General features: G+C 43.6%; 2 protein-coding genes across 4 annotated transcripts; one reads left to right on the forward strand and one right to left on the reverse strand.

The window, feature by feature from the left end:
- Positions 1 to 1,773: 1,773 nt before the first annotated feature.
- On the forward strand, positions 1,774 to 18,040 carry nae1 (nedd8 activating enzyme E1 subunit 1). 3 transcript variants are annotated; one of them, XR_007480698.2, is made up of 22 exons: positions 1,774 to 1,907; positions 2,289 to 2,392; positions 2,478 to 2,538; positions 2,610 to 2,640; positions 2,718 to 2,789; positions 2,879 to 2,958; positions 3,182 to 3,291; positions 3,418 to 3,527; positions 3,597 to 3,659; positions 3,740 to 3,803; positions 3,886 to 3,977; positions 4,062 to 4,121; positions 4,204 to 4,337; positions 4,399 to 4,474; positions 4,606 to 4,645; positions 4,737 to 4,823; positions 5,166 to 5,258; positions 5,331 to 5,445; positions 5,513 to 5,562; positions 5,630 to 5,744; positions 14,010 to 17,725; positions 17,884 to 18,040. XR_007480698.2 is itself a non-coding variant. In XM_049718313.2 (21 exons), the coding sequence occupies exons 1-20, from the start codon at positions 1,858 to 1,860 to the stop codon at positions 5,737 to 5,739; spliced, it is 1,602 nt and encodes a 533-aa protein (XP_049574270.1). In that variant the 5' UTR covers positions 1,774 to 1,857; the 3' UTR covers positions 5,740 to 5,744; positions 17,884 to 18,040. The 3 variants fall into 3 exon arrangements, 2 of the variants coding, with proteins under 2 accessions (XP_049574270.1, XP_049574269.1); XM_049718313.2 differs by lacking the exon at positions 14,010 to 17,725; XM_049718312.2 differs by lacking the exons at positions 14,010 to 17,725; positions 17,884 to 18,040 and having other exon boundaries at positions 5,630 to 6,554.
- si:dkey-56m19.5 (enolase-phosphatase E1) lies at positions 14,647 to 17,871 on the reverse strand. The gene is made up of 2 exons (XM_049718319.1): positions 17,853 to 17,871; positions 14,647 to 16,522 (listed from the first exon to the last, which is right to left on the reverse strand). Exon 2 carries the CDS (start codon positions 16,512 to 16,514, stop codon positions 15,156 to 15,158), a length of 1,359 nt encoding a protein of 452 aa, XP_049574276.1. The 5' UTR covers positions 16,515 to 16,522; positions 17,853 to 17,871; the 3' UTR covers positions 14,647 to 15,155.
- Positions 18,041 to 19,853: the final 1,813 nt, after the last annotated feature.

The following is a 19,853-nucleotide window of genomic DNA, read 5'->3' on the forward strand; positions in this document are numbered from 1 at the left end:
TAATAAAACCAAGGCCACATTTTCAGAGAGAAACACTGAGATCAAAACATTTATGGCGACAGGCGAGTACAGAATTACAAATCATGACCTTGCCTCCATGACTGTGGTGCCGTTTTCTCTAAACAGACCACCAAGGGAGGGTGAAACTCATCTCTTTGACCTCTGTGATTTATTGTATTATAGTGAGCGAACCAAGGCCCTCGGCTGTCAACTCTAATTATAATTATACACAGTCTGCTGTTAATGTGGCAAGTTTTTATCACTCTACCTTAAACTTGACCCTGAACCTGGCGGAGAACCAAATGTCAGCATCCATGAGGTCCAGGGGTCGCACGGAAACCAAGGCCTCGGTTTCCCGAGTATCGAGCCAAACAACACAGAGACTAAATGAAGGCATCCTAACCAAAACAGAAACACTTGTCACCAGAAAGATTTGAACGGGTCGGATATTTTTATGAGATGCTTTTATTTCCTGACAAGGTGATGCAGATGGATCACGGGCTCGGAGAGAAGTAGGGGAGATATGAGTGGGCCTAGAGTTTGCGCTTTGTTGCTCTGCTGTTTGTATCCACGGCAACTGCGCAGTGACTGCTTCGACTTGTTGCCAGATAGCCGCTGTCCTCGCCAATAATGACAAAGGAACGTTTCTTGACAGGATGATTTGCTTACACAAACTACTAATGTAATATTTGTGTTGCTCTTGAAAATGCTCCCCATCAAAAAAAACAATTCTAAAACTTTTCCGTGTTTCACAATTTATAATATATTTTCAACCAGTAACCCCGAATATTTAGTATACATGCTGACAGGCCGCATTTCTGATCCGACGTGAGGTGAAAAAGTCACTCATTAAACAATTTGTCATCATTTTTCAGCATCAGCAGTCTTTCTCCCCACATAGTTTTGCCCTTAACGATTTGGTCAGAGGTCATCGAGAGCAAATATTACCCCCGACAAGCACAAAGACCGAGCTAAATATATGCGTGACTGATTCTATTTCTGAGCCCTGACTGTAATGCCTTAGAGCACGATCGATTTTGGCTGGGGATGATGTGCTTGGTCGGGTATTCTCGGTCTCAATAAAGCTTCCTGGTGCTAATTTGGTCAGGTTATTTGAGAATGTGTGTTAAATTTACCTCACACATGCCCACTCTCATTCCTTATTTATTAGTGCGCTAACAGATTTATTTCCATTGCCATCAGCATTTAGATGCACAGGAAACTTACGCAAACAATAATGCTGATTTTTAATAAATACATATTCAAAGGGAGGCAAGGTCAAATTTTATTGAAAGTTTGAAGGGGGGGAAACTTTCTACTTTAGTTTTCTTTTGTTGTTGGTTAATACGGTATACAAATTGCATGAAGCCCAAAGGGTGCTGCAAACAATCATTTTACAAATAAGAGTTTATTCCTGTTCATGTTTGCAAACGTAAATTAGACTCATTAGGAGATGCTGCCATCTACAGGACGACTCTCAAGTCTGCAGCAACAAATACAGTACAACATAGAATACGCGTAAAGCGTCAGTAAATTGTGAAAATGACAGCAAGTAAACATTCAACCTTACAGTAAAAATAAAAAAGGCATTTGCAAATCATTGCATTCAATATTTACGTTTCACACAACATCCCGATTTCATTGGAATTGGATGCTAATAATCAATATACATTAAAAAAAATTCCCCCAAACACTGGCTAAAATTGGCGAAATAAAACACATCTTTTTTTTCAAGTTTTAAATGAGTTTTATAAATCCGGTGGTACTTGACAAGCTCGCACTGACAAGTTGCACTGCGTGTGTCGAATCTGACGTGGCGAAAGTGGTTTCGCTTTTACCTAAACACAGACAGATGCCATGGCAGCAACTAAAGCAGCCAAAGAACAGAAGTACGACAGGCAACTCAGGTAATTTATCTTTAAATGAGCTACTATATGCTGTTACATTATGATACATTTGTCTCAATTGGCAATAAAGCAATGGCGAAGACTGCACACAGCGCGGAAATGAAGGCGCTAGCATTAGCAGCTGTGCTATATGCAACCTCGGCTAAATAAACAGCGCCATTGATTCCGTTTAAAGTGTCCATTGTTTGTATTTGTTTATGCGCATACAATGTGTGTTTACTAGAACTAGTTACATACTTCTTTCCCCTGCTATAAGGTTATTAGGTCAAGATTGTTCGTTTGAATGAGCAGTCCTAATTGTTCATTGCAGTCTACATTTGTCCTTCCTCGTATGTTATCATCGTAAATTGTGATAGATGAACGCACGCTGTGTGCTTCCAGATTATGGGGGGACCATGGTCAAGAAGCTCTTGAGAATGCCCATGTTTGCCTGATCAATGCTACAGCAACTGGGACCGAGATCCTGAAAAACCTTGTCCTTCCTGGTAAAATGTTTCTGCATTAATGATTCAATCCAAAAAGAAATTGTGATGTTTTCAATGAATGAAGTCACCCAAATGTCCTCATCAGGCATTGGAGCGTTCACAATAGTTGATGGTCACACGGTTTCTGGAGAAGATGTCGGAAACAAGTAAGACACATTTGAGTTTGTGGGTTGTGTAATATTGTCCCAATTTGTTACAATTTCATCTTTCTTTGCAGCTTTTTTCTCAGCCCCGACAGCATTGGAAAGGTACATTCATGTGTGTTTATTAATAAGTGTATCAACAAATATGAAAGTGAGCCCTGACCTGAGTTTCTATCTTGCAGAACAGAGCACAGGCTGCCACGGAGCTGCTCCAAGAACTGAACACTGATGTATCGGGCAATTTTGTGGAAGAGGTTAATGTTGTTTGCACTTATTGATATGTTAATGATGATGACAATTCAGTAAGTTGTGTTGTCTCTCTTGTGTTGTCCTTCTTTTTCAGAGTCCTGACATGCTGTTGGACTGTAATCCAGAGTTTTTCCATAGATTTAGCATTGTTATTGGTGTGCAGTTGCCTGAAAGGTATGAAATATAAAAACTATTTAGCATGACTGTCGCTATCACTACAAACGAGTTCATTAGAAAATGCAAAAGATCCCTTTGAATACAATTTAGGACTGCAAGAGAAAAAAAAATACAGATCGTATCTTTGAACAGCGCCGGTCTTTGTCTTTGTAACAATGTCCAATCACATGCTGTTGTCCCTAAATAAGCATTTGTTTCCCTTTTCCTCTCCTGAAACTAGCACGAGTCTGAGGCTGGGCTCCGTTCTGTGGAGTGCCTCAGTACCGTTCCTGCTTTGTAAAACGTACGGGCTCATTGGCTACATGAGGCTGGTTGTGCAAGAGCACACAGGTGAGTTACATGCATGAACACATGGACTTTGATGACTTCATCATGGCATATGATGAGGAGCATCGACTTCATAATGACATTGTTCTTCCTCACTTTGCCCCGTTTACATTGAACGTATCTCCACAGTGATCGAGTCCCACCCCGACAATGCTTTGGAGGACCTGAGGTTAGACCGGCCCTTTGCTGAATTCAAGAAACACATTCATTCCTATGACCTCGAAAACATGGACAAAAAGGTTCGTAGTGTGATTTTATTTATTTATTTTTCTGTTTTACTGATAGTTTTGTTTATATTTGCTGCACAGGATCACAGTCACACACCTTGGATCGTCATCGTGGCCAAATGTCTTGAAAAATGGCTCAGCGAGGTGCAGTACAATTTTGGAACTGCATGGGTCTTTGTAACGATGTGCAATTACATGTCACACTTATTATCACACTCTTTTAGCAAGACTCGCAGCTCCCCAGAAATTACAAGGAGAAAGAAGCCTTCAGACAGATTATCCGGGAAGGTATTTGCGTGAAGTCTTTCGCTTAGCGGCCGGCATCCCCCACTTGTTTCAAACTTGTTGTCTTTCTTTGTTTTGACATCAGGGATCCTGAAGAATGACAAAGGTGTTTTGGAGGATGAAGAAAACTTTGATGAAGCAATTAAGAACGTCAACACGGCTTTAAATCCAACCAAGGTGTCAGTTGGGATTGCCTATGAAAACAAATCCCACTTTTTAAAATAAACAAACTAAATATATGTCACTTTTTTTTTCCCCCAGATCCCAAGTGTTATCCAAGACCTCTTTGACGATGAACTATGTAACAACATAACAGCACAGGTTTTATATTCTTCTCTTGCTCTTTATGAAATTGTACAAATATTCCCGCGTTAAACCTCAATCTACCGCTATTTGTTGGCAGACTTCGGCCTTTTGGGTCATGCTTCGAGCTGTAAAAGAATTTGTACTCAATGAAGGCTGCGGCAGCCTCCCTCTGCGCGGGACCATCCCAGATATGATCGCTGACTCCCAGAAGTTTATCAACCTTCAGAATGTGTAAGAAAAACCACCATCCAGCCATTGATGCTTTGTATTTTTTGTTTATGTTTTCTCACAGTTACAGGGAAAAGGCCCTGGAGGACGCGGCGTCTGTTAGCAGATACGTCGAAGGTCTGCTCCAGTCTGTCGGAAAGGTACGGCGCTATTCTCACCGAATCGTAGCAATGAGAATAACGTCACTCGGATTGCATCCACTTTCAAAATGTCCTCAATAGTTCATGTCAATGAGAATATTTGCCTTTTAATATTTTGGTCTCCCCAACAGGCACCTGAAAGTATCCCAGAAAAGGACATCAGGCTCTTCTGTAAGTTTGTCAGTTTTCATTTGTGATTTGTTTGCACGAGCACAGCTGATTGATTGTTGCTGCCTTTTGCAAATGTTGCCTTGTTATCCAGGCAAGAATGCTGCCTTCCTACGTCTGGTGCGCTGCCGAGCTCTAGCGGCAGAGTACAATGTGGATTCGGTCAACAGAGATGAAATCAGTAAGTTGGAGATGGGCTTTTTGTCTTGTGGCATTTTTTTTTATTATTATTATTATTTATTTACTTCAAATAATGTATCTTTGTATGCCATTGATGCGTTGAGAATTTTTTTTAAAAAGTCTTCTTTTGACCACTAGAGGGCAGAAGCTACAATTAACTTTTGTTATTGTGTGACTAAACAAGCCAAAATTCTGCACCAAATTAACTTGTGACTGTCAAGATGAGATGTTTTTTTTTTTGTAGATTGTATTTTTTTGCAATCTTTAATTTGATAGCGTGTCACCTTAAGTCACTGCAGTCCTTTATTGTTCACTATCAATATCAATTGGCTTTTCCCCACAGCCTCATGCATGGACAATCCCGACAGCGAGATGGTCTTCTACCTCATGCTTCGAGCCATAGATCGCTTCTACCAACAGCACTCTCGCTACCCTGGTACTCCGCTGTTTAGTCTCGATGGCAAACAAAAGTTGGCATCGGATTTTGAACGATGTGCTGAATTTTCAGGAGTGTACAACTACCAAGTGGAAGAGGACATCAGCAAGCTGAAGCTGTGCGTCACCGGCCTGCTGCAGGAGTACAACCTCAACGTCAACATCAAGGACGATTACGTGCACGAGTTGTGAGTCTTAGCTCCAATTTTAAGAGTGGCGTTGTCACGTTTTCAAATCTTTTTTTTTTTTTTCTAGCTGTCGATATGGTGCAGCAGAGCCTCACACCGTTTCTGCATTCATGGGAGGTAATTTTGAAAGTTGAAATGCAGTGCGTGGCAGTTGTTCCTCATAAATTTTGCTCCATCTGTTCAGGTTCAGCTGCTCAAGAAGCCATCAAGATCATCAGCCGGCAGTTTGTGCCGTTCAACAACACCTTCATCTACAACGCAATGTCACAAACCTCTGCTACTCTACAGCTGTGAGCCAGGTACTCCTTCTGAACTCATTTGCAAAACTAAAGGGACATCCCTGGATTTTGTTGTTCTTGCTGCTTTTTTTTTTTTTGTTCAAAAATGTGCACTTAAACGTTGATTTGGACAAACAAGTATTTAAAGTTCTTGGAGGGGAGGAACTGCATGTTAATTGTTTGATTAGTTATTGTATTCGTGCCACATGACTGCCAACATACACCGTCTCAATCGGTGCTTTCTGATGAGGACTTTTTCTAAAAAAAATTTGCGCTGTCAACCTTTCCCTCTTGAGTCCAATGTTTTCCTCGTCCTTTGTAAATTCGAGCAAGATGAGTGGTGTGCCGCAGCAAAGTCGTTCGTCTTGGTTTGCAACGGTAGATGGCACACTTGCATTCCCCCCAATCAGAGTGCTGTTCAAACTCCATGGCTGGCCACTTGATTAGGTACACTCAGGCAACAATTCCAAATGTGATTAGGTCATTGAGCAGGCTCCTTACATTTTTTTTATGTCCCAGCTGAAATCATGTTGAAATAGCTGCTGTCATTTTCAGTTCTGGATGATGTAAGATATCCGCGCAAAATGGAAACACTGTGCTGTGTCGTCTACTTTAAAAAAAAAAAAGATGTCGTCATCATTGAGCTCCATTGACAAAGAGCAACAAACGAACTGTACAAAAACATATGTACTGTGCACTGCAACGTTATTTTACGTGACAATTATTTGGAAGAGGAGAGTTAAGATGTACTTCCCTTTATTTGCTTACTGTTTGTTCCGCTTCTACTCCACACTTGGCGCAAATAAAATTGACTGTCGCTACAAATATAAACATTGTAGCTTCTTGTCTTTTTTAGCTTTCGACAGAAACAGCTGTTGATTTTTAAGGGGGGGGGGGGGCGTATTTCTTGGTGAGCACAGCTTCCTTTCTCGCATCCATCTGCAATATTCTGGACATTTGAGTGCATTGGCTGAACTTGAAACCGTGTTGTCTTCAAGGAGCAGCAGAAGCCAGTTGATCCGTGTTTGTGCTTTAGAGGGGGGGGAGGGGCTGTTAATGCTAAAATCAATCTAAGTCTGCAAAAGCGCAACATGGCCAGCCGTGATTCTCGCTGGAAGCTTAAGCAATAAAAAGCAGAGGAAACGTGGGTGGGAACAAGATGACTCAGCTGCAAACATAAAAGGTAATCGTGCCGTAAAGAGGCTCCGCTTTCTCTCGAGACGATGAGGAGGAGAAAGGCGGCGAGGGCCGCCGATTGTTTCCCGATGGCTCGCTCGCTCGTTCGTTCGTCTCTGCTTCTTTCAGCCATTTGTCTGGCTGCCGTCCAACTCTACGTATAGTTCAGGCTTCACCTCCTCGTGAGGCCCGAGCTGAATGCGAAGCAGCCCGCCAATGTTTGCCGGGAGACGGCGGGAGGCCGGCATACTTGAAACCTCTCAGGGGTCGGGCCGAGGGCCTCTCCATTCTTCCTCCAAACGGATGGAGCTGCCAGATTGGAATGTGAAAATGTGAAAGTACAATACCTACACCCAACTGAAAATGAAGCATGCGCCAAACCAACGTCACGATAAATTCCCTCATTCGTACATTAAAGCCATAAGAATGGCTTCACGAAAATGAAAAATGTTCAAGCCGGCACATTGATGGTCAACATAACCTACAAATGTGGATTTGTGTTCTGGCCTGCAGAGTCAAAAAGTCGGTATGGCCAGATGGGGTCAGAAATCCACACACTCCCTCCTGGGAAAGCGTGGTATTACGTTTCACCCCCCCCCCCCCCCCCCCCTCCACAGTCACAGCAGACCATCATTCACATGTTGGCACTGTACATTCTCCAGGGACATCAACATTCTCCAAGCTACGTTGGCTTGATAAATGGTGCACATATTGTTTGAAAAACATTCACACAGCTGTATTATCTCGCAAACATTCTTTTATTAGCTCCAGCGGAATTCTTTTATTTACCATTTATTCGCCACTGTAATGGCATGAGTGTGTGTTTAACAAGATTTTCTTTTTTTCAAGTGTTTCCGGCTTTGTACGATATCTACAACTTCTTTCATTAGCATTGATATGGCAACATTCCTAAAGCGAGAGCTTTGCTACGGAGTGATTTACTTGCATTCTCCAGGTGCCATTCTTAGTATCTGTCGCCCCTCTCTGGCATTTGTCCCGTCACCGAGATCAGTCGGATCCGGGCGCTGACAATTCTCTTTTGAAACACTCTCCAGATTTTTAATGGAAATAATTCCGTGTAGTCTCCTTTTCATGGTGGCATGTTAACATCGGCGGACGACACGAGCTCTCGTGACGCTTGTTTGTGTGTGTTTTTTTTTGTCTGGCCTGCTTTTTTAAGATTAATGAAGACCACCTGTCTGGCGGCATTGAGACACAAAACTATGTCAACAATGTGAGCCAAGCTTAAGGACATTCCAGGTGTCGCAATAGCTGAATTGCGTAATGGAGATCATTTTATTTTTATTTTTTTGCTTCTGTAGTCCAACCAGAACAGTGTGTGTAAACGTGTGTGTGTTTGAGAGCTACGGAGAATGATGAGCTCCACATGGGAGTGTTTATGAAGTGGGGATGCTCAGGGTGAATTCCTCAGATAAGTGACACGACGACAGGCGTCGAGGGGCACGCACGCTCCCTTATATGGAAACGTACGCGGAAATACACAAAGCAGAGCTTGCCCGCTAAAAACGACCACAAAGCTTTCGATTCCACCTTTTTGAATGTTGGAAACCTTTTCTTCAGCAAGCGTGGGCCTTCAGGTTTTCAAAAGCCTCACTGCGTACACTGATAGCACATCAGCTGCATGCAGACGACAACATTCTTCACATTCCTGCCTTTAATTACACTGGCACCTTTCATTCCCCTCTCTTACTTTGATCCACAAAGCGAATGCGCTGATTGTCGTGGTCCCATCTCGCTCTTTCTACCACAAACCGATCAACATGCCAGAGGAAGGAATTCTAAAAAGCAGAACGCGAGGACTCTTGTTCTGGTTTTATGTGCCCTCATGGCACATAAACATGTTAAGAGCCACAGAGTGGGGGGGGGGAAGAGCAGGTGAGCGAGTTGGAGAGGAAGTGGGAACCTCGCTAAGGGATTCTTACAAATATGTGGAGTCTTATCCTCTCATTATCTGTGGCAGGGATTTTGCTACGATGAGATGTGGCGGGGTGCAGCGGCAGATGAATGAGACTTTTGCGTGACCTCTTTCATACACAGCAGAAAAGTAAAATAAAGTAGTACAATATGTCCTTGTCCCATATTTGGTGGGTCTGTTCATGACTTAGCAAACTTCTCAAACATTATCAACAGATATAGTTTGTATATTTACTCCTCTTTGCTCTTTTTTGCATCCAATAATCTATCTAGCTAACTAACTAGCCATCTATTAATCTACTAATTGATCATCTCTTGGAGGGCCTAAATATGCCCAAAAACTAGATTAATATTTTGGCATCTATATGTATCAAATTTTTAGGGGGCAAGCAAGTACTGGTATTGTTTTGCAAAAAAAAAAAGAAGCTTCCTAAGCCCCCACGTCGGGGTCGCTGGAAAGTCAGCAGGTACAGCAATTTTTGGGAGGATAACGTTTTGTTATTTTTGGGGGAACTGCGTTTATTGGGAATCTTTGTGGGAGGTTCAGTATAGTTCCTCACGTTCTCGGGCACAGCATTAGGGCAGCCCTCTCCTGCTTCCTCTCCGCTTCAGCTGACTTGGCCTTTTTTGCTAAGTAGTGCAGAGGGAAGCGCTTTCTCCTTTTTTTGCTTCCGTCATGTCGCTGGCAGTTTGGAGTGATGGCGCCTTGACCTGCTTTGCTTGACAGTCCAGCAGCACAAATTGACAATGTCGGGGTCTCAGTCACATCCCGGCACTGCTGAGTCATGCAGAGCAGCCCACCACCGGGCCGGCCAGAACTCATTTACTGTTTAACATTTACAGTCAAGTCAATGTTTTGTCGTTTCTTTTTATATAAGGAGCTGTAGAAAATGAAGTGTCGGCTCACACTGCATCTTGTAGTTTTCCAAGAAGAGGTTCCGTGATTGAAAGGTGCAGGACATCTTGTCAATGGTTGTCATAAGTGCTCCTTTTTTCAATCATTACCTTTTTCCCCCCTTCATGGCCTTTTTTCCACTCTGTAGACGCGTGCAACTTTTGGAGCCACGACTGTCCAAATAACAAGCAAAGTTCTTCCCTGCAAATAAAGTCGAGCGAAGAGGCAAATAATAGTTTGCAGCAAATCTTTTTTGGCCCAAAAAGAACGCCGTGGAAACCAAAACGTAATCCATTATCCATTAACTAAAGTGGAAAATAGATTTTGGTGGAGACGCTGTGTTGCATCAGCGAGTGCTCTGATCTACATTTTGCAACGCAATCACCACAAAAGTCTGGAGGGGAGGGGTGGGGACACAAGAGGGGGGGGGGGGAGCAGGGGGGGGGGGGTATCTTGCATGTTTGATCTGTAAGCAGAGAGTACAAAGCAGCAAGGAGCTGCCAGTCCCTGTTAGGTGGACATATGGCAACGCCGTGGCCCGGGGCGTCATTTGGGGAGGGGCGCCGGTGCCTTTATGCGGTTCATTTTGTGTGTGTGTGTTTTTGCGATGGATCTGTGACAAAGTTAAGGGGTTTAATAAGGGGGCAGGGGGGCGACAGAAGGCGGTCCCGGCACTCACCCAGTCCATTAGAGGGAGGAGTCGGTTTTGAAGTCCTCACAATGAGCCCCCTCCCCACCTGTCTCTGATCCTCACTTTCCATCCGTTATTTTGTTTACTTACTACGGTCATGTCCATTTTTGTTCCTTGGTGAATGTGCCCCATGAAAATGTCACACTTTTATAATCTTTGATTTGCTGCTTTGTTTTGTCGTCCGACACTTTGATGAAGTAGTTGTTTACCCCCCAACAATGTCAACATGAGCAGAAAAGCTGAGATGCCGCTCTGTCGCGGCACTTTAGAGTCCAGCAAATGTTGACACGGCGCAACAAGAAGCACAACAGCTGATTTGAAACAATATCGTGGCTCATTAGGTCATGAACGTTATCTGCTCAAGTGGTGTTGACCTTGCCGGTTTTGCCAGTTTAGCATTAACTTTTATGGAATGCAGCTACTGAGTCATTCCCACCCACCATTTCAAACTCATGGAAAAAGCCGAGATTCCGAAACCCCCCGAATTGTGAGGCGGACCTGCTGAACTAGTGGTAACTCCAATCTTACTGCAACTTCCTTTTTCCGTCGTGCCTGTTTTCATTCCATCAATCGTTATTTACCCTCCCCCTGCTCAGCATGTATCAGAGGTTGTATCATTTCAAGTATAAATAATTCACTAGGCTGCCAGTACATGGTGGTTGGAAGCAGCAGCTTTGAAGGTCATCCCTGCCGTGGACACTCCTCCGCACTTTTGGTGACTGCAGCTGCAACAAAGTACCGCAGGAATGCTGTGAACTATTTGCCTTTTTGGGATAAAACACTCGTTGCTAAAAGTCATGTGATGACAAATTTGTGGGCCGTGACATTTGAACTTGCCAAATGTTAACCCTAAAAAAAGCCTAAGTGTTCAAGGGCCATCTGTCCATGCACCCACAAGTTCATTCATGTTGTCTTCAGCTAAAATAATATCTGACGAGGTAACACTTGAAAGGAACATTGGATGTTTGACTACATGTTTCATTTGCTATTTCGGGCCTTGGAGGTTTGATCAAGATGACAAAGTGTCAAAAATGATATTCGTGATACTAAAGTGTTTTGCAATTGACCACTTCCTCAAACCTAAAAACCCCAAAATAGTCAAGTAATTGTGGTATGAAACAAGTTTTGTTAAATAAACAAACATTACTGCAAAAATACCAATGCTAACATGCTAGCTATCTTGGCTACACTCGGAACTACTAAAACTCAGCTTTTACCAAGCATAAAAAAATATCCGCAAGACGTGTTAACCGGCCTGGCATGTATATGGAACGCTTCACTGTTACTCACAGAAAAAAAAGTAAAAAAAAAAAAAAAATGCTATAAAGTGCCGAGTCAGCGCAGCAGCTGCATCAGCAGAGTGAGACAGACGAGAAGGCAGTGTCTTTGTTTGCTTGTGTGTGTGTGTGTGTGTGCATGTGTGTGTGTGTGTTTGCGTTAAAAGAAAGTGCACATGTGAGGAGTTAAGGGCGATGGGGATCTTGCAGCAGCAGACAAAGAAGGGAATCACGACTGCACTCAACGTCCATTAGACCGCAAGCCCGCTGATCAATATTGATCCTCAGCGCCCAACGCTCGCTCTAATTGCTTCTTCTGCTGGCGTTGATTCAATGACGGGGCATTAGTGCACATATCCAAATGGGCTCGCGGGGTGCCAACGTGAAGCTCGGTCAGAAAAGCTGAAAACGAGCAATAAAGTTGTTAGTGGAGGTAACAAAATGGCTGCTTACGACATGATCGGTCGGGTCTTCTGTGTGTGTGCCGCGTCTGGTGTTTGGTTTTGTGTGTTTGCTCGCACGAATCTCTCCGGCACCCCCTCGATCGAAAAACAAACAACGATCAGCTGTGACTGTGAATTGAATCTTGGAGTGAGGGACCAGCCGACATTATGAGGCCCAGGCATGCACGTTCACGTCCTCCGTGACATCGTAACAAAAACTTCCCCTAAAGACTTTATCGGACGTCATCGGGACATGACGAATATGTGTGAATATTGCCCCAGAGAACACAGTCATCAGCTTCAATGAATTATGATGACTCACATGGAATTTGAGCTCTCTACAGCTTTTACATGCTCAGACAAAACAACAATGTTCAAAATGAACAGAAAGGCGTCTCCCTCAAACGATACATTGTTGTAATCTTCGAAATTTGGTAAAACAAAGAAGACTCTGGGGCGAAAAGTTGTGACTCTGGCAAAGCAATGCTATTTATTTCTAATCGGATCTGCAGCTCCACGCTCTTGTGCTTCCCTATTTGTCAGCCATTCCCACTCGAACGGTGTATACACTGAAGCAATTGTTACTTCATATTGTCAGGAATTTTCCAGACGGCATTGGGTTAAAATTATCGTTCATTAATGTTGGTTTCCCCCCATTTGGAATCCAGGTCCTATTGTGAGTCGATTATACATTGTCAGGGAATCAATCATTACAAGATTCTGACAATGAGTTTGTTAAACGGACATCGACGTTAGTGCAAGAAAGATACATACTGCACGTAAAAGTATTCTGGCTTTCTCCTACGTTGCAAAAACCCAGAAAAAATTCAAATCCCGGTTCAACCTTCCCTCTCGCACGAAATCAGGAACCTTAAAGTGTAAATCAACCCCAAAATATTCTTTACAATTAATATTGTGTTTGGGAATCCGGGGGCAGCCATTTTGTGCAACTGTGATGTCACGTTCAAAATGGCCGCCTCCTGTAATGGATAAGTGGATTTTGCCTGTTTAATTTACATTCCACAAACGAAACTTTAATCACTTTGTTTTGACAAGTTGTACTGCACAGAACAAAGATGAGAAAATTTGGCGGTTGACTTTCCCCTTTAATGAAAATAAATGGTGAGTGCTAAAAAAAAAAACGTTTCGTCTGTCAAGTTTCAATAATCTTCCATCACACACTTCAAAGAAGCCTCGGCGGATGGGTGCCTCATACACTTTTTCATCAAATAGCTGCTTTGGATTTAGTTCAAGGCTCTTTTTTTTTTTTTTTTTTCCCCCCCCCGCTTGCTTCGGTCAGAGTTAGCTAACGGCCGCAGGCTGAGAAAGAAGTCGGAGCACAGTCGGCGCTTTGTGCAAGTCTTTGCATATAGAGCGCATAGTGTCGCTCGGGCGCTCGGTCGGGGTAACCAGGCAGTGCAGCTGGCCTTTTGGCCTTTCACAGCGGCTACTTTAAATCAAGAGCTAAAGGACAAGAGTCCCGTTCACCCCTTTTCAAAAGACACCCAGAGAAAAGATAGAAGCAAATTAAATCTTTTAGACTGTAAGTCGATTTATGAAGCCATCGCTTGTCATTTCTGCTTTCGAAATATTTATTTTTAGAGTCAAAATAATGTTTTACAAATGCCAACATTTGAAAACCGCAAAACAACTGCCTGCTTAGTGTGAGGCCTGCCAAAAATTCTTAAGAAAAAAAGCTCAACTCATTCAGTGCCATTGACGGTTATAGACGTCGTTGGTAGTGAATGAGTTAAGAAAGAGAGAAGCACAACATGTCAGCGAGTTGTTCCTCCCCAGCCCCCGTGAAGACCCTCTTCTCAACATTCCTTTCATAAATATGCACAGCACCAAAGTTTTTTTTCTTCTTAGGAAACCGGAGAGAGCTGCTTAAAGCTATGGAAGGTTTTCATGATGCCTATCAGATCTCCTCGCTCTGACCCACGGTCCAGTAGTTTGTTCACGGTTGGGTAACCACCCCTGTCCTCCCACCTCTCTTCACACACACACGCACGTACACACACACACACACACACTTTCATCGACTCCCCTGTGCTAACGTACGTACGTTAGCGTCTATGTGACAAAGGCCCTCGGACTTGTGACAAGGGTGTGAGCGGCATGCCGGGCAGCCTCTCCAAACCTGACACAGTTGATCAACACAAAAATCGTACGTGCCATCGTAGACGTCTTAACTCCAACCTTTCCACTTTTGATTCTAAAACTATTTCATAGCCAAATTACAAATTGGGATTTTTTTTCTGTGAAAATTGAGAAGGCAGCGGTATTGCATAACCCAAAATATTTGCAGTGAACAAGGACCTACAGGACATTGCTCTTCATTATCAGCCCAAATCTAGCCGGCATCACAGCTAGCAAGGTTGTTAGCATTTCCTTTTGTACCTTGGTTTGTTCAGCAGCTTAATTTGGCAAGCGCAAGGGATTCCAATCAACCCGATGCAAGAGTCGATGATGTCCAACAACGTGCACGGAAAGACGAGAAGCTCACTGTGGGGCTATGACAATCTTTTTATTCTCTGTTCAATCATTTGAAGGTTCTCACATTTGTTAGAAAAGGCCAAAACATGGTATGGCTCTGCACATCATAGAAAGAATATATGAAAGTCAGCTAATATGGCGTCATATTAATCGAGCTCACACAAACAAAGACACATTTAGTCACTTCACTCGTTAATAACACGTCTACGCTTTTGTCCGGGAATTTTCTTCGGGTGTGCGTTTGAACTGTTTTGGGTCAACCCTCCGATTCCAAACCCGAGTGTGTCCTTGAACTTTCCTTTCACCCGCTATCATCTACCAAGCTCTGTCTATCATCATGCGACTGACTGCGTGATTTTTTTTTTGTTGATTTTTTTTTTTTTAAACTCAAAACAAAATTGCCTGAGTTAGCATGGAAAACACAAGCGCCATTTTGGCTTTTGTGAAACTCTCGCGGTTCCTTGACACCTTTTGTGACATCATCGGAGGATTTGTCAACATTCACATGACGTTGAAAGCTCAGACTTCCTGCGTGACCTCGGTACTCGGCGCCTCCGTCACGTCGGCGAGAGCCTCGGGGACTTCTTGGACATCCCCGCTCAGATTCGTTTTCAGTTCAAAGTCACTCAGCTTCTTGACAGGGGACTCTGCGGACTTCTCTAGGCCGTTAAGGCATTCCTCGGGGGGCGTGGCCTCTGTGCAGTCGCCATTCACGGCCGGCGGAGCGGTTTCTTCCACCGCGTCCTCCGCATCACCGTTTTCCATCTTTGTTTGGACCGCACTTTCTGGGCAAGGCACATCTTCTTCTGCAGAAGGCTCAGATTCTGCAAGTTCTGCCGCGTCTGCTCCAACGGGTTCATGGTTTGCAAGCGGACAAGTTTCCCGGGTTTCCTCGACATCCGCAGTCTCGAGTTCTGCGCTGTCATCGGTCGGATCGGGCTCGGCTTCGGCTTCTTGGCCTTGGGGTTCCTGTGTGTCGACTTCCTGTTCTGGTTCTGGTTCTTTCTCTGGCTCAGGCTCTGTTACCTGCTCTGCTTCAGGCTCTGAAATTGTCTCTTGGTCTATTAGTGGCTCAGCTGATGATGCAAGTTCTTGAGCGGACACAGGTTGGGCTGGCTCCTCCAAAATCGTCTCGGTAGGAGTCACCAGAACGGGTTCTGGCTCTTTGAGTGGCTCCTCGGGACTGGCGGGAACAACCTCTACTTCTGTCTTGGATTCTTTAACTGGAGAAGGTTCTTCAACGGGTTGAGGTGCAGCCGCAGACTCGAGTTCTGCCTCGCTTGGTACGACATCTTTGACATCTTCGGGGAATGGTTCTTCTAGAACTGGAACCACCTCCTCTGGTGCCGCAGTGGGTTCTTCCTGGACTGCAGCCGCTTGCTCTTCAACTGGAGCTGTTTCCACTTTGATGTCACCCGATTCCTCTGTTTTTGAAGCCTCTTCTTTTGGTGCCTCATGTGGTTCCTCTGACGCTGCTTGTTCCTCTGGAACTGGAGCCGCTTCTTCTTTGACTACAACGGGCTCTGGTTCTGGAGCGACTTCTTGCTTGACTTGTTCTGGAACAGGAGCTGCTTCTTCATTGACTACGACTGGTTCTTCCGGAACCGCTTCTTCCTTCACTGCGGCCGGTTCTTCTGCTACTGGCGCTTGCTCTTCAGGTGCAGCGGAATTAGGCTGGGCCGCTTCGGTTACCACCGCCACGTCTGGACTGACGGCTTGGTCTTCGGCATTGGTTGATTGAGCTTCTGCGGGCGGCGCCTCATCCTCCCCTTTGCCGGACTCGTCGGCGCTTGCAACCGGTGTGGCGGCCTCATCTTTTTTTTCTTTGGGATCGCTCACATCGTAAGCCTTCTTCTTCTTGCTCAGTTTCCCTCCCATGGTGTCACCTATGAGAAGAGGTGATAAAAATGAAGGCGTTGCATAACCTCAGAACGTATCCCAAAGTCATTTGAATGGAATCAACTCAAAGCAATTACGGAGATAATTACATTTATTTCCAGTTTAAATGAGATGATTCAATTCACCTGACTAATTGGATGTTAAACGAAAACATCCTCTTGATGTGAGGCTCATGACCATAATTGCATAACACGTCAAATACTTTGTTTTAAATCGGGCTGCTTGAATATTGTTTTTTTCTTGAAGAAAAAAAAAAGTTGCTATTTTTTTGTGTAGTCCAGTAAGCCAAAAGATCTGGTGGATTAAAATGTTCTCATCATAATTGGTATTCATCTGCAAGTCACTCACGTCTGCTTTGTTGCCAAAAGTAAATTTGAGTTTCCTCTTTTATACATTCAAGGGCAAAAGCTGTGTGATGTGAAATGGTCTTTTTTTTTTTTTGCAATATTTTCACATTGTGTTCAGCACTAGAACATCCATCAGAGGTTATTTACAATTTCATAACAGCCTTTGTCTATGGGGACTACAAAACACAAAGCGTCTACGAGTGGAATGAACTTTCAATGAGGATGTATCAAAGGCAGCAGCTGATTACCACACAGTCAGACTTCCTTTCTGAGTAACAGAAAATGAACTATGTGTTCACTTCCATTTTTTTGGGCTGCTTTGCAGAATTAGGGAAGAAAATAATACGTTTAAAAATATACTATTGGCCCAAAACTGCTTCAATGTTCAAACCACACATAGAAACATATTATCCTTCTGCGTACCCCAAATTAAATAAATTAGCAAGCATAACAAAAAGAAAGCCAGGTGATGGCAACCTGTGGGTGGGCATATGGGCAAGGAGCAACCATGCAGGGACAAGGAACTGTCCATAGTGCTGCAGTGGAGCAATCAAGGCATAGAGCACCGCGCTGGGATTGGCTGCAGATCCATTCCACCTATGGCCACTCCCCACTACGCCATTTCACTCAAACTGTCTCGTGTCTGCCTTCAAAGCTCTCCATCGCAACCATTTCAGTGTTGCTCATTCGTTATTTGTCGCTTTCTACATTTAATAAATCACCTTTTATTGGTCGTTGTGAAATAGTATCATCAAGTCACTACAATGAGAGAGCAACAGACTCGTGTGCAGCACAGCTCGTTGCTTTATAAAGGATGAAAGCAAAAACTGAAGCAGTGTACCGGTAGGTAACAAAGGAAGGGGGGTTCTCAGCTCTAATGCAAAAACCAAACTGGGTTTAGACGAGTCATGTGGATTTAGGAGATAAGATACTGTGCACTTTCCACTGTCCATCCCCCACCTCAACTCACCAACGCCTTTTTTCTCTCTTTTTGTTCACAGGTTTTGCGGAGAGGAAAACGTCTTTTCAAAAATAAATTCAGCCAAAACAAAAGTCATCCTCCATCACCTTAGTAGAAACTTGATAACTTTGTTCCGCTTTCTCTTTTGTGCATTTTTAATTCACTGCATGGATGGCCCACTTAAGGGAGGGGGGGGGGGGGGGGGGGAGAAAAAAATCTGAGCGGCTGCCGGTAAAGACTAAAGAGGCACCAGCGCACACAGGCTGAACCAGTCTGGAGAAGAAAAGGAGAGGAAGAAAAAAAAAACTCCCCGGCTTTACTATTGAAATAGAAATACATTTGCATAATCAGAGAAAAGGAATGGCGACAACAATAGGAAAGCTGCCCAGAGGAACTGGTTCTTTTCATTCTTTGAGAAAATGAGTAGGGGGGGGGGGAAAAATCATATCTTTATAGAAAACGAGCTCATTTTCCAAAGCAAAAATGATCGGCTTAACTAACCTGTATGCGAAGAGAGTGATCAGTTGCTCTCCAGACTCCGCTTGAATGTGCTAATGGAGGTGAAAGCCTTGCAAGTGACAGCTGCGGGCGGATTCCGCTCTTGCTGTGCGAGTGCGAGTGCGAGTGCGAGGAGGGTGCAGTGTGGCTGGCTCCGAGGACATCTGTCGCTATCACAATGCAGCCTGACCCACCAGGGCTCCCACTGCAATCTATACCCACCCACCCTCCAGAATTTAACCCCTCCTCTCCAGCACACACCCTCTCCGCTGACGACCAAGTACATCTGCTGACCAACCAGGAGTATAACAAGATTTGCCAAAATAAAATGTTATCTATTGGGGGGTCATTCAGATAAATTACGCAATTTAATAGTGACACTGATAATTGTTGCGTTTCACATGGATAAGCTCCGCATGGATATGCAAAGCTGACATGCGCAATAAGTAGGTTAGGAGATGTTTGAAAATAAGACGCTAAGAAGATAAAGAGGATGATGTTGTGGGGAAACTGTTCAGAAAGACACGATTGGTTTGCAGCATCAGATCACTTGATTTTAGGAAAAATGGAATCAATAAAACAATTAAAAGATAAAAACAATCATAACTAACCTATTTGGCCGCGTCTTTTCAAACAAGCAGAAAAACAACCAAAGTGATTTGTTGGAAAAGATCACGTGAGTCCCAGAGTTAATCAAGTGACTTGGGTCTTTCAAGATACCGAATTAATAATTGATTTGACACTATATGTTACGGCTCAATTTATTCACCTTTTGCTTTATTTACTATCAAATATTTCTCAATCAAAGAGTATTCTTGGGGTCATAGCACCCCCTCCTGTATGCTAAGCACAACGCACGTCATAGGCAAACGCGACTTAAATTTGTCAAGATAATGCTGTATTCAGCTTTCCATTTTCAGTCATGAGGTTTTATTCATTTCCCCCAACAGAACAAATTAGTGTGACTATAATTTGAATATTGAAAACCCAAACCATGTAATCAGTATAATTTTGTTAGCGCTGGGGTCTTGAACTTTTGATTGTGCTGCTAATTTCTGTAGCACGGCTGGGACAAAGATTGCATTTGTGAGAAAAAGAAAACAAGATCAATCTCGCATGTTTCTCTCGCTGGAAGCAGGGCTCGGCAGTGGCAAAGGGGCAGCAGCAAAGGCCGAGTTTCACATGATCCAAATGTTCTGGAATGCAATTCCCATGAGATGAACCACAACCCCTGTGTGTCACTCTGTTCCCACAAAAATGGGAGAAAACATGCATGCAAACGTTTTCTGATTCTGAATCCTTGGATCAATATAGGAAATTATGACCCATGGAGAAAGAAAGGTGCAATAACTGCAAAAGTGAGAGCTTTCTACAGTGTCTACAGTGAAAATTTTCACCTGTATTAACTTCTGCAACTGTCCAGAAATAAAATAGGTTTGTTTCATATTTATTTAAACTGGAAATAATTGAGCTTCCTTCTTAGTAATATCATTATTTCGGGTTATATTTTCC

This window comes from Syngnathus scovelli, chromosome 4 (genome assembly GCF_024217435.2).
Source record: "Syngnathus scovelli strain Florida chromosome 4, RoL_Ssco_1.2, whole genome shotgun sequence".
NCBI lineage: Eukaryota > Metazoa > Chordata > Actinopteri > Syngnathiformes > Syngnathidae > Syngnathus > Syngnathus scovelli.

Bases quoted from the DNA above. Each gene is read 5' to 3' on its own strand.
- si:dkey-56m19.5 (XM_049718319.1), bottom strand. From the start codon at position 16,514: ATGGGAGGGAAACTGAGCAAGAAGAAGAAGGCTTACGATGTGAGCGAT.
- nae1 (XM_049718313.2), top strand. From the start codon at position 1,858: ATGGCAGCAACTAAAGCAGCCAAAGAACAGAAGTACGACAGGCAACTC. The intron at 2,790-2,878 runs GTTAATGTTGTT...CTTCTTTTTCAG, and splicing joins CGGGCAATTTTGTGGAAGAG to AGTCCTGACATGCTGTTGGA. The intron at 5,563-5,629 runs GTAATTTTGAAA...CCATCTGTTCAG, and splicing joins CGTTTCTGCATTCATGGGAG to GTTCAGCTGCTCAAGAAGCC.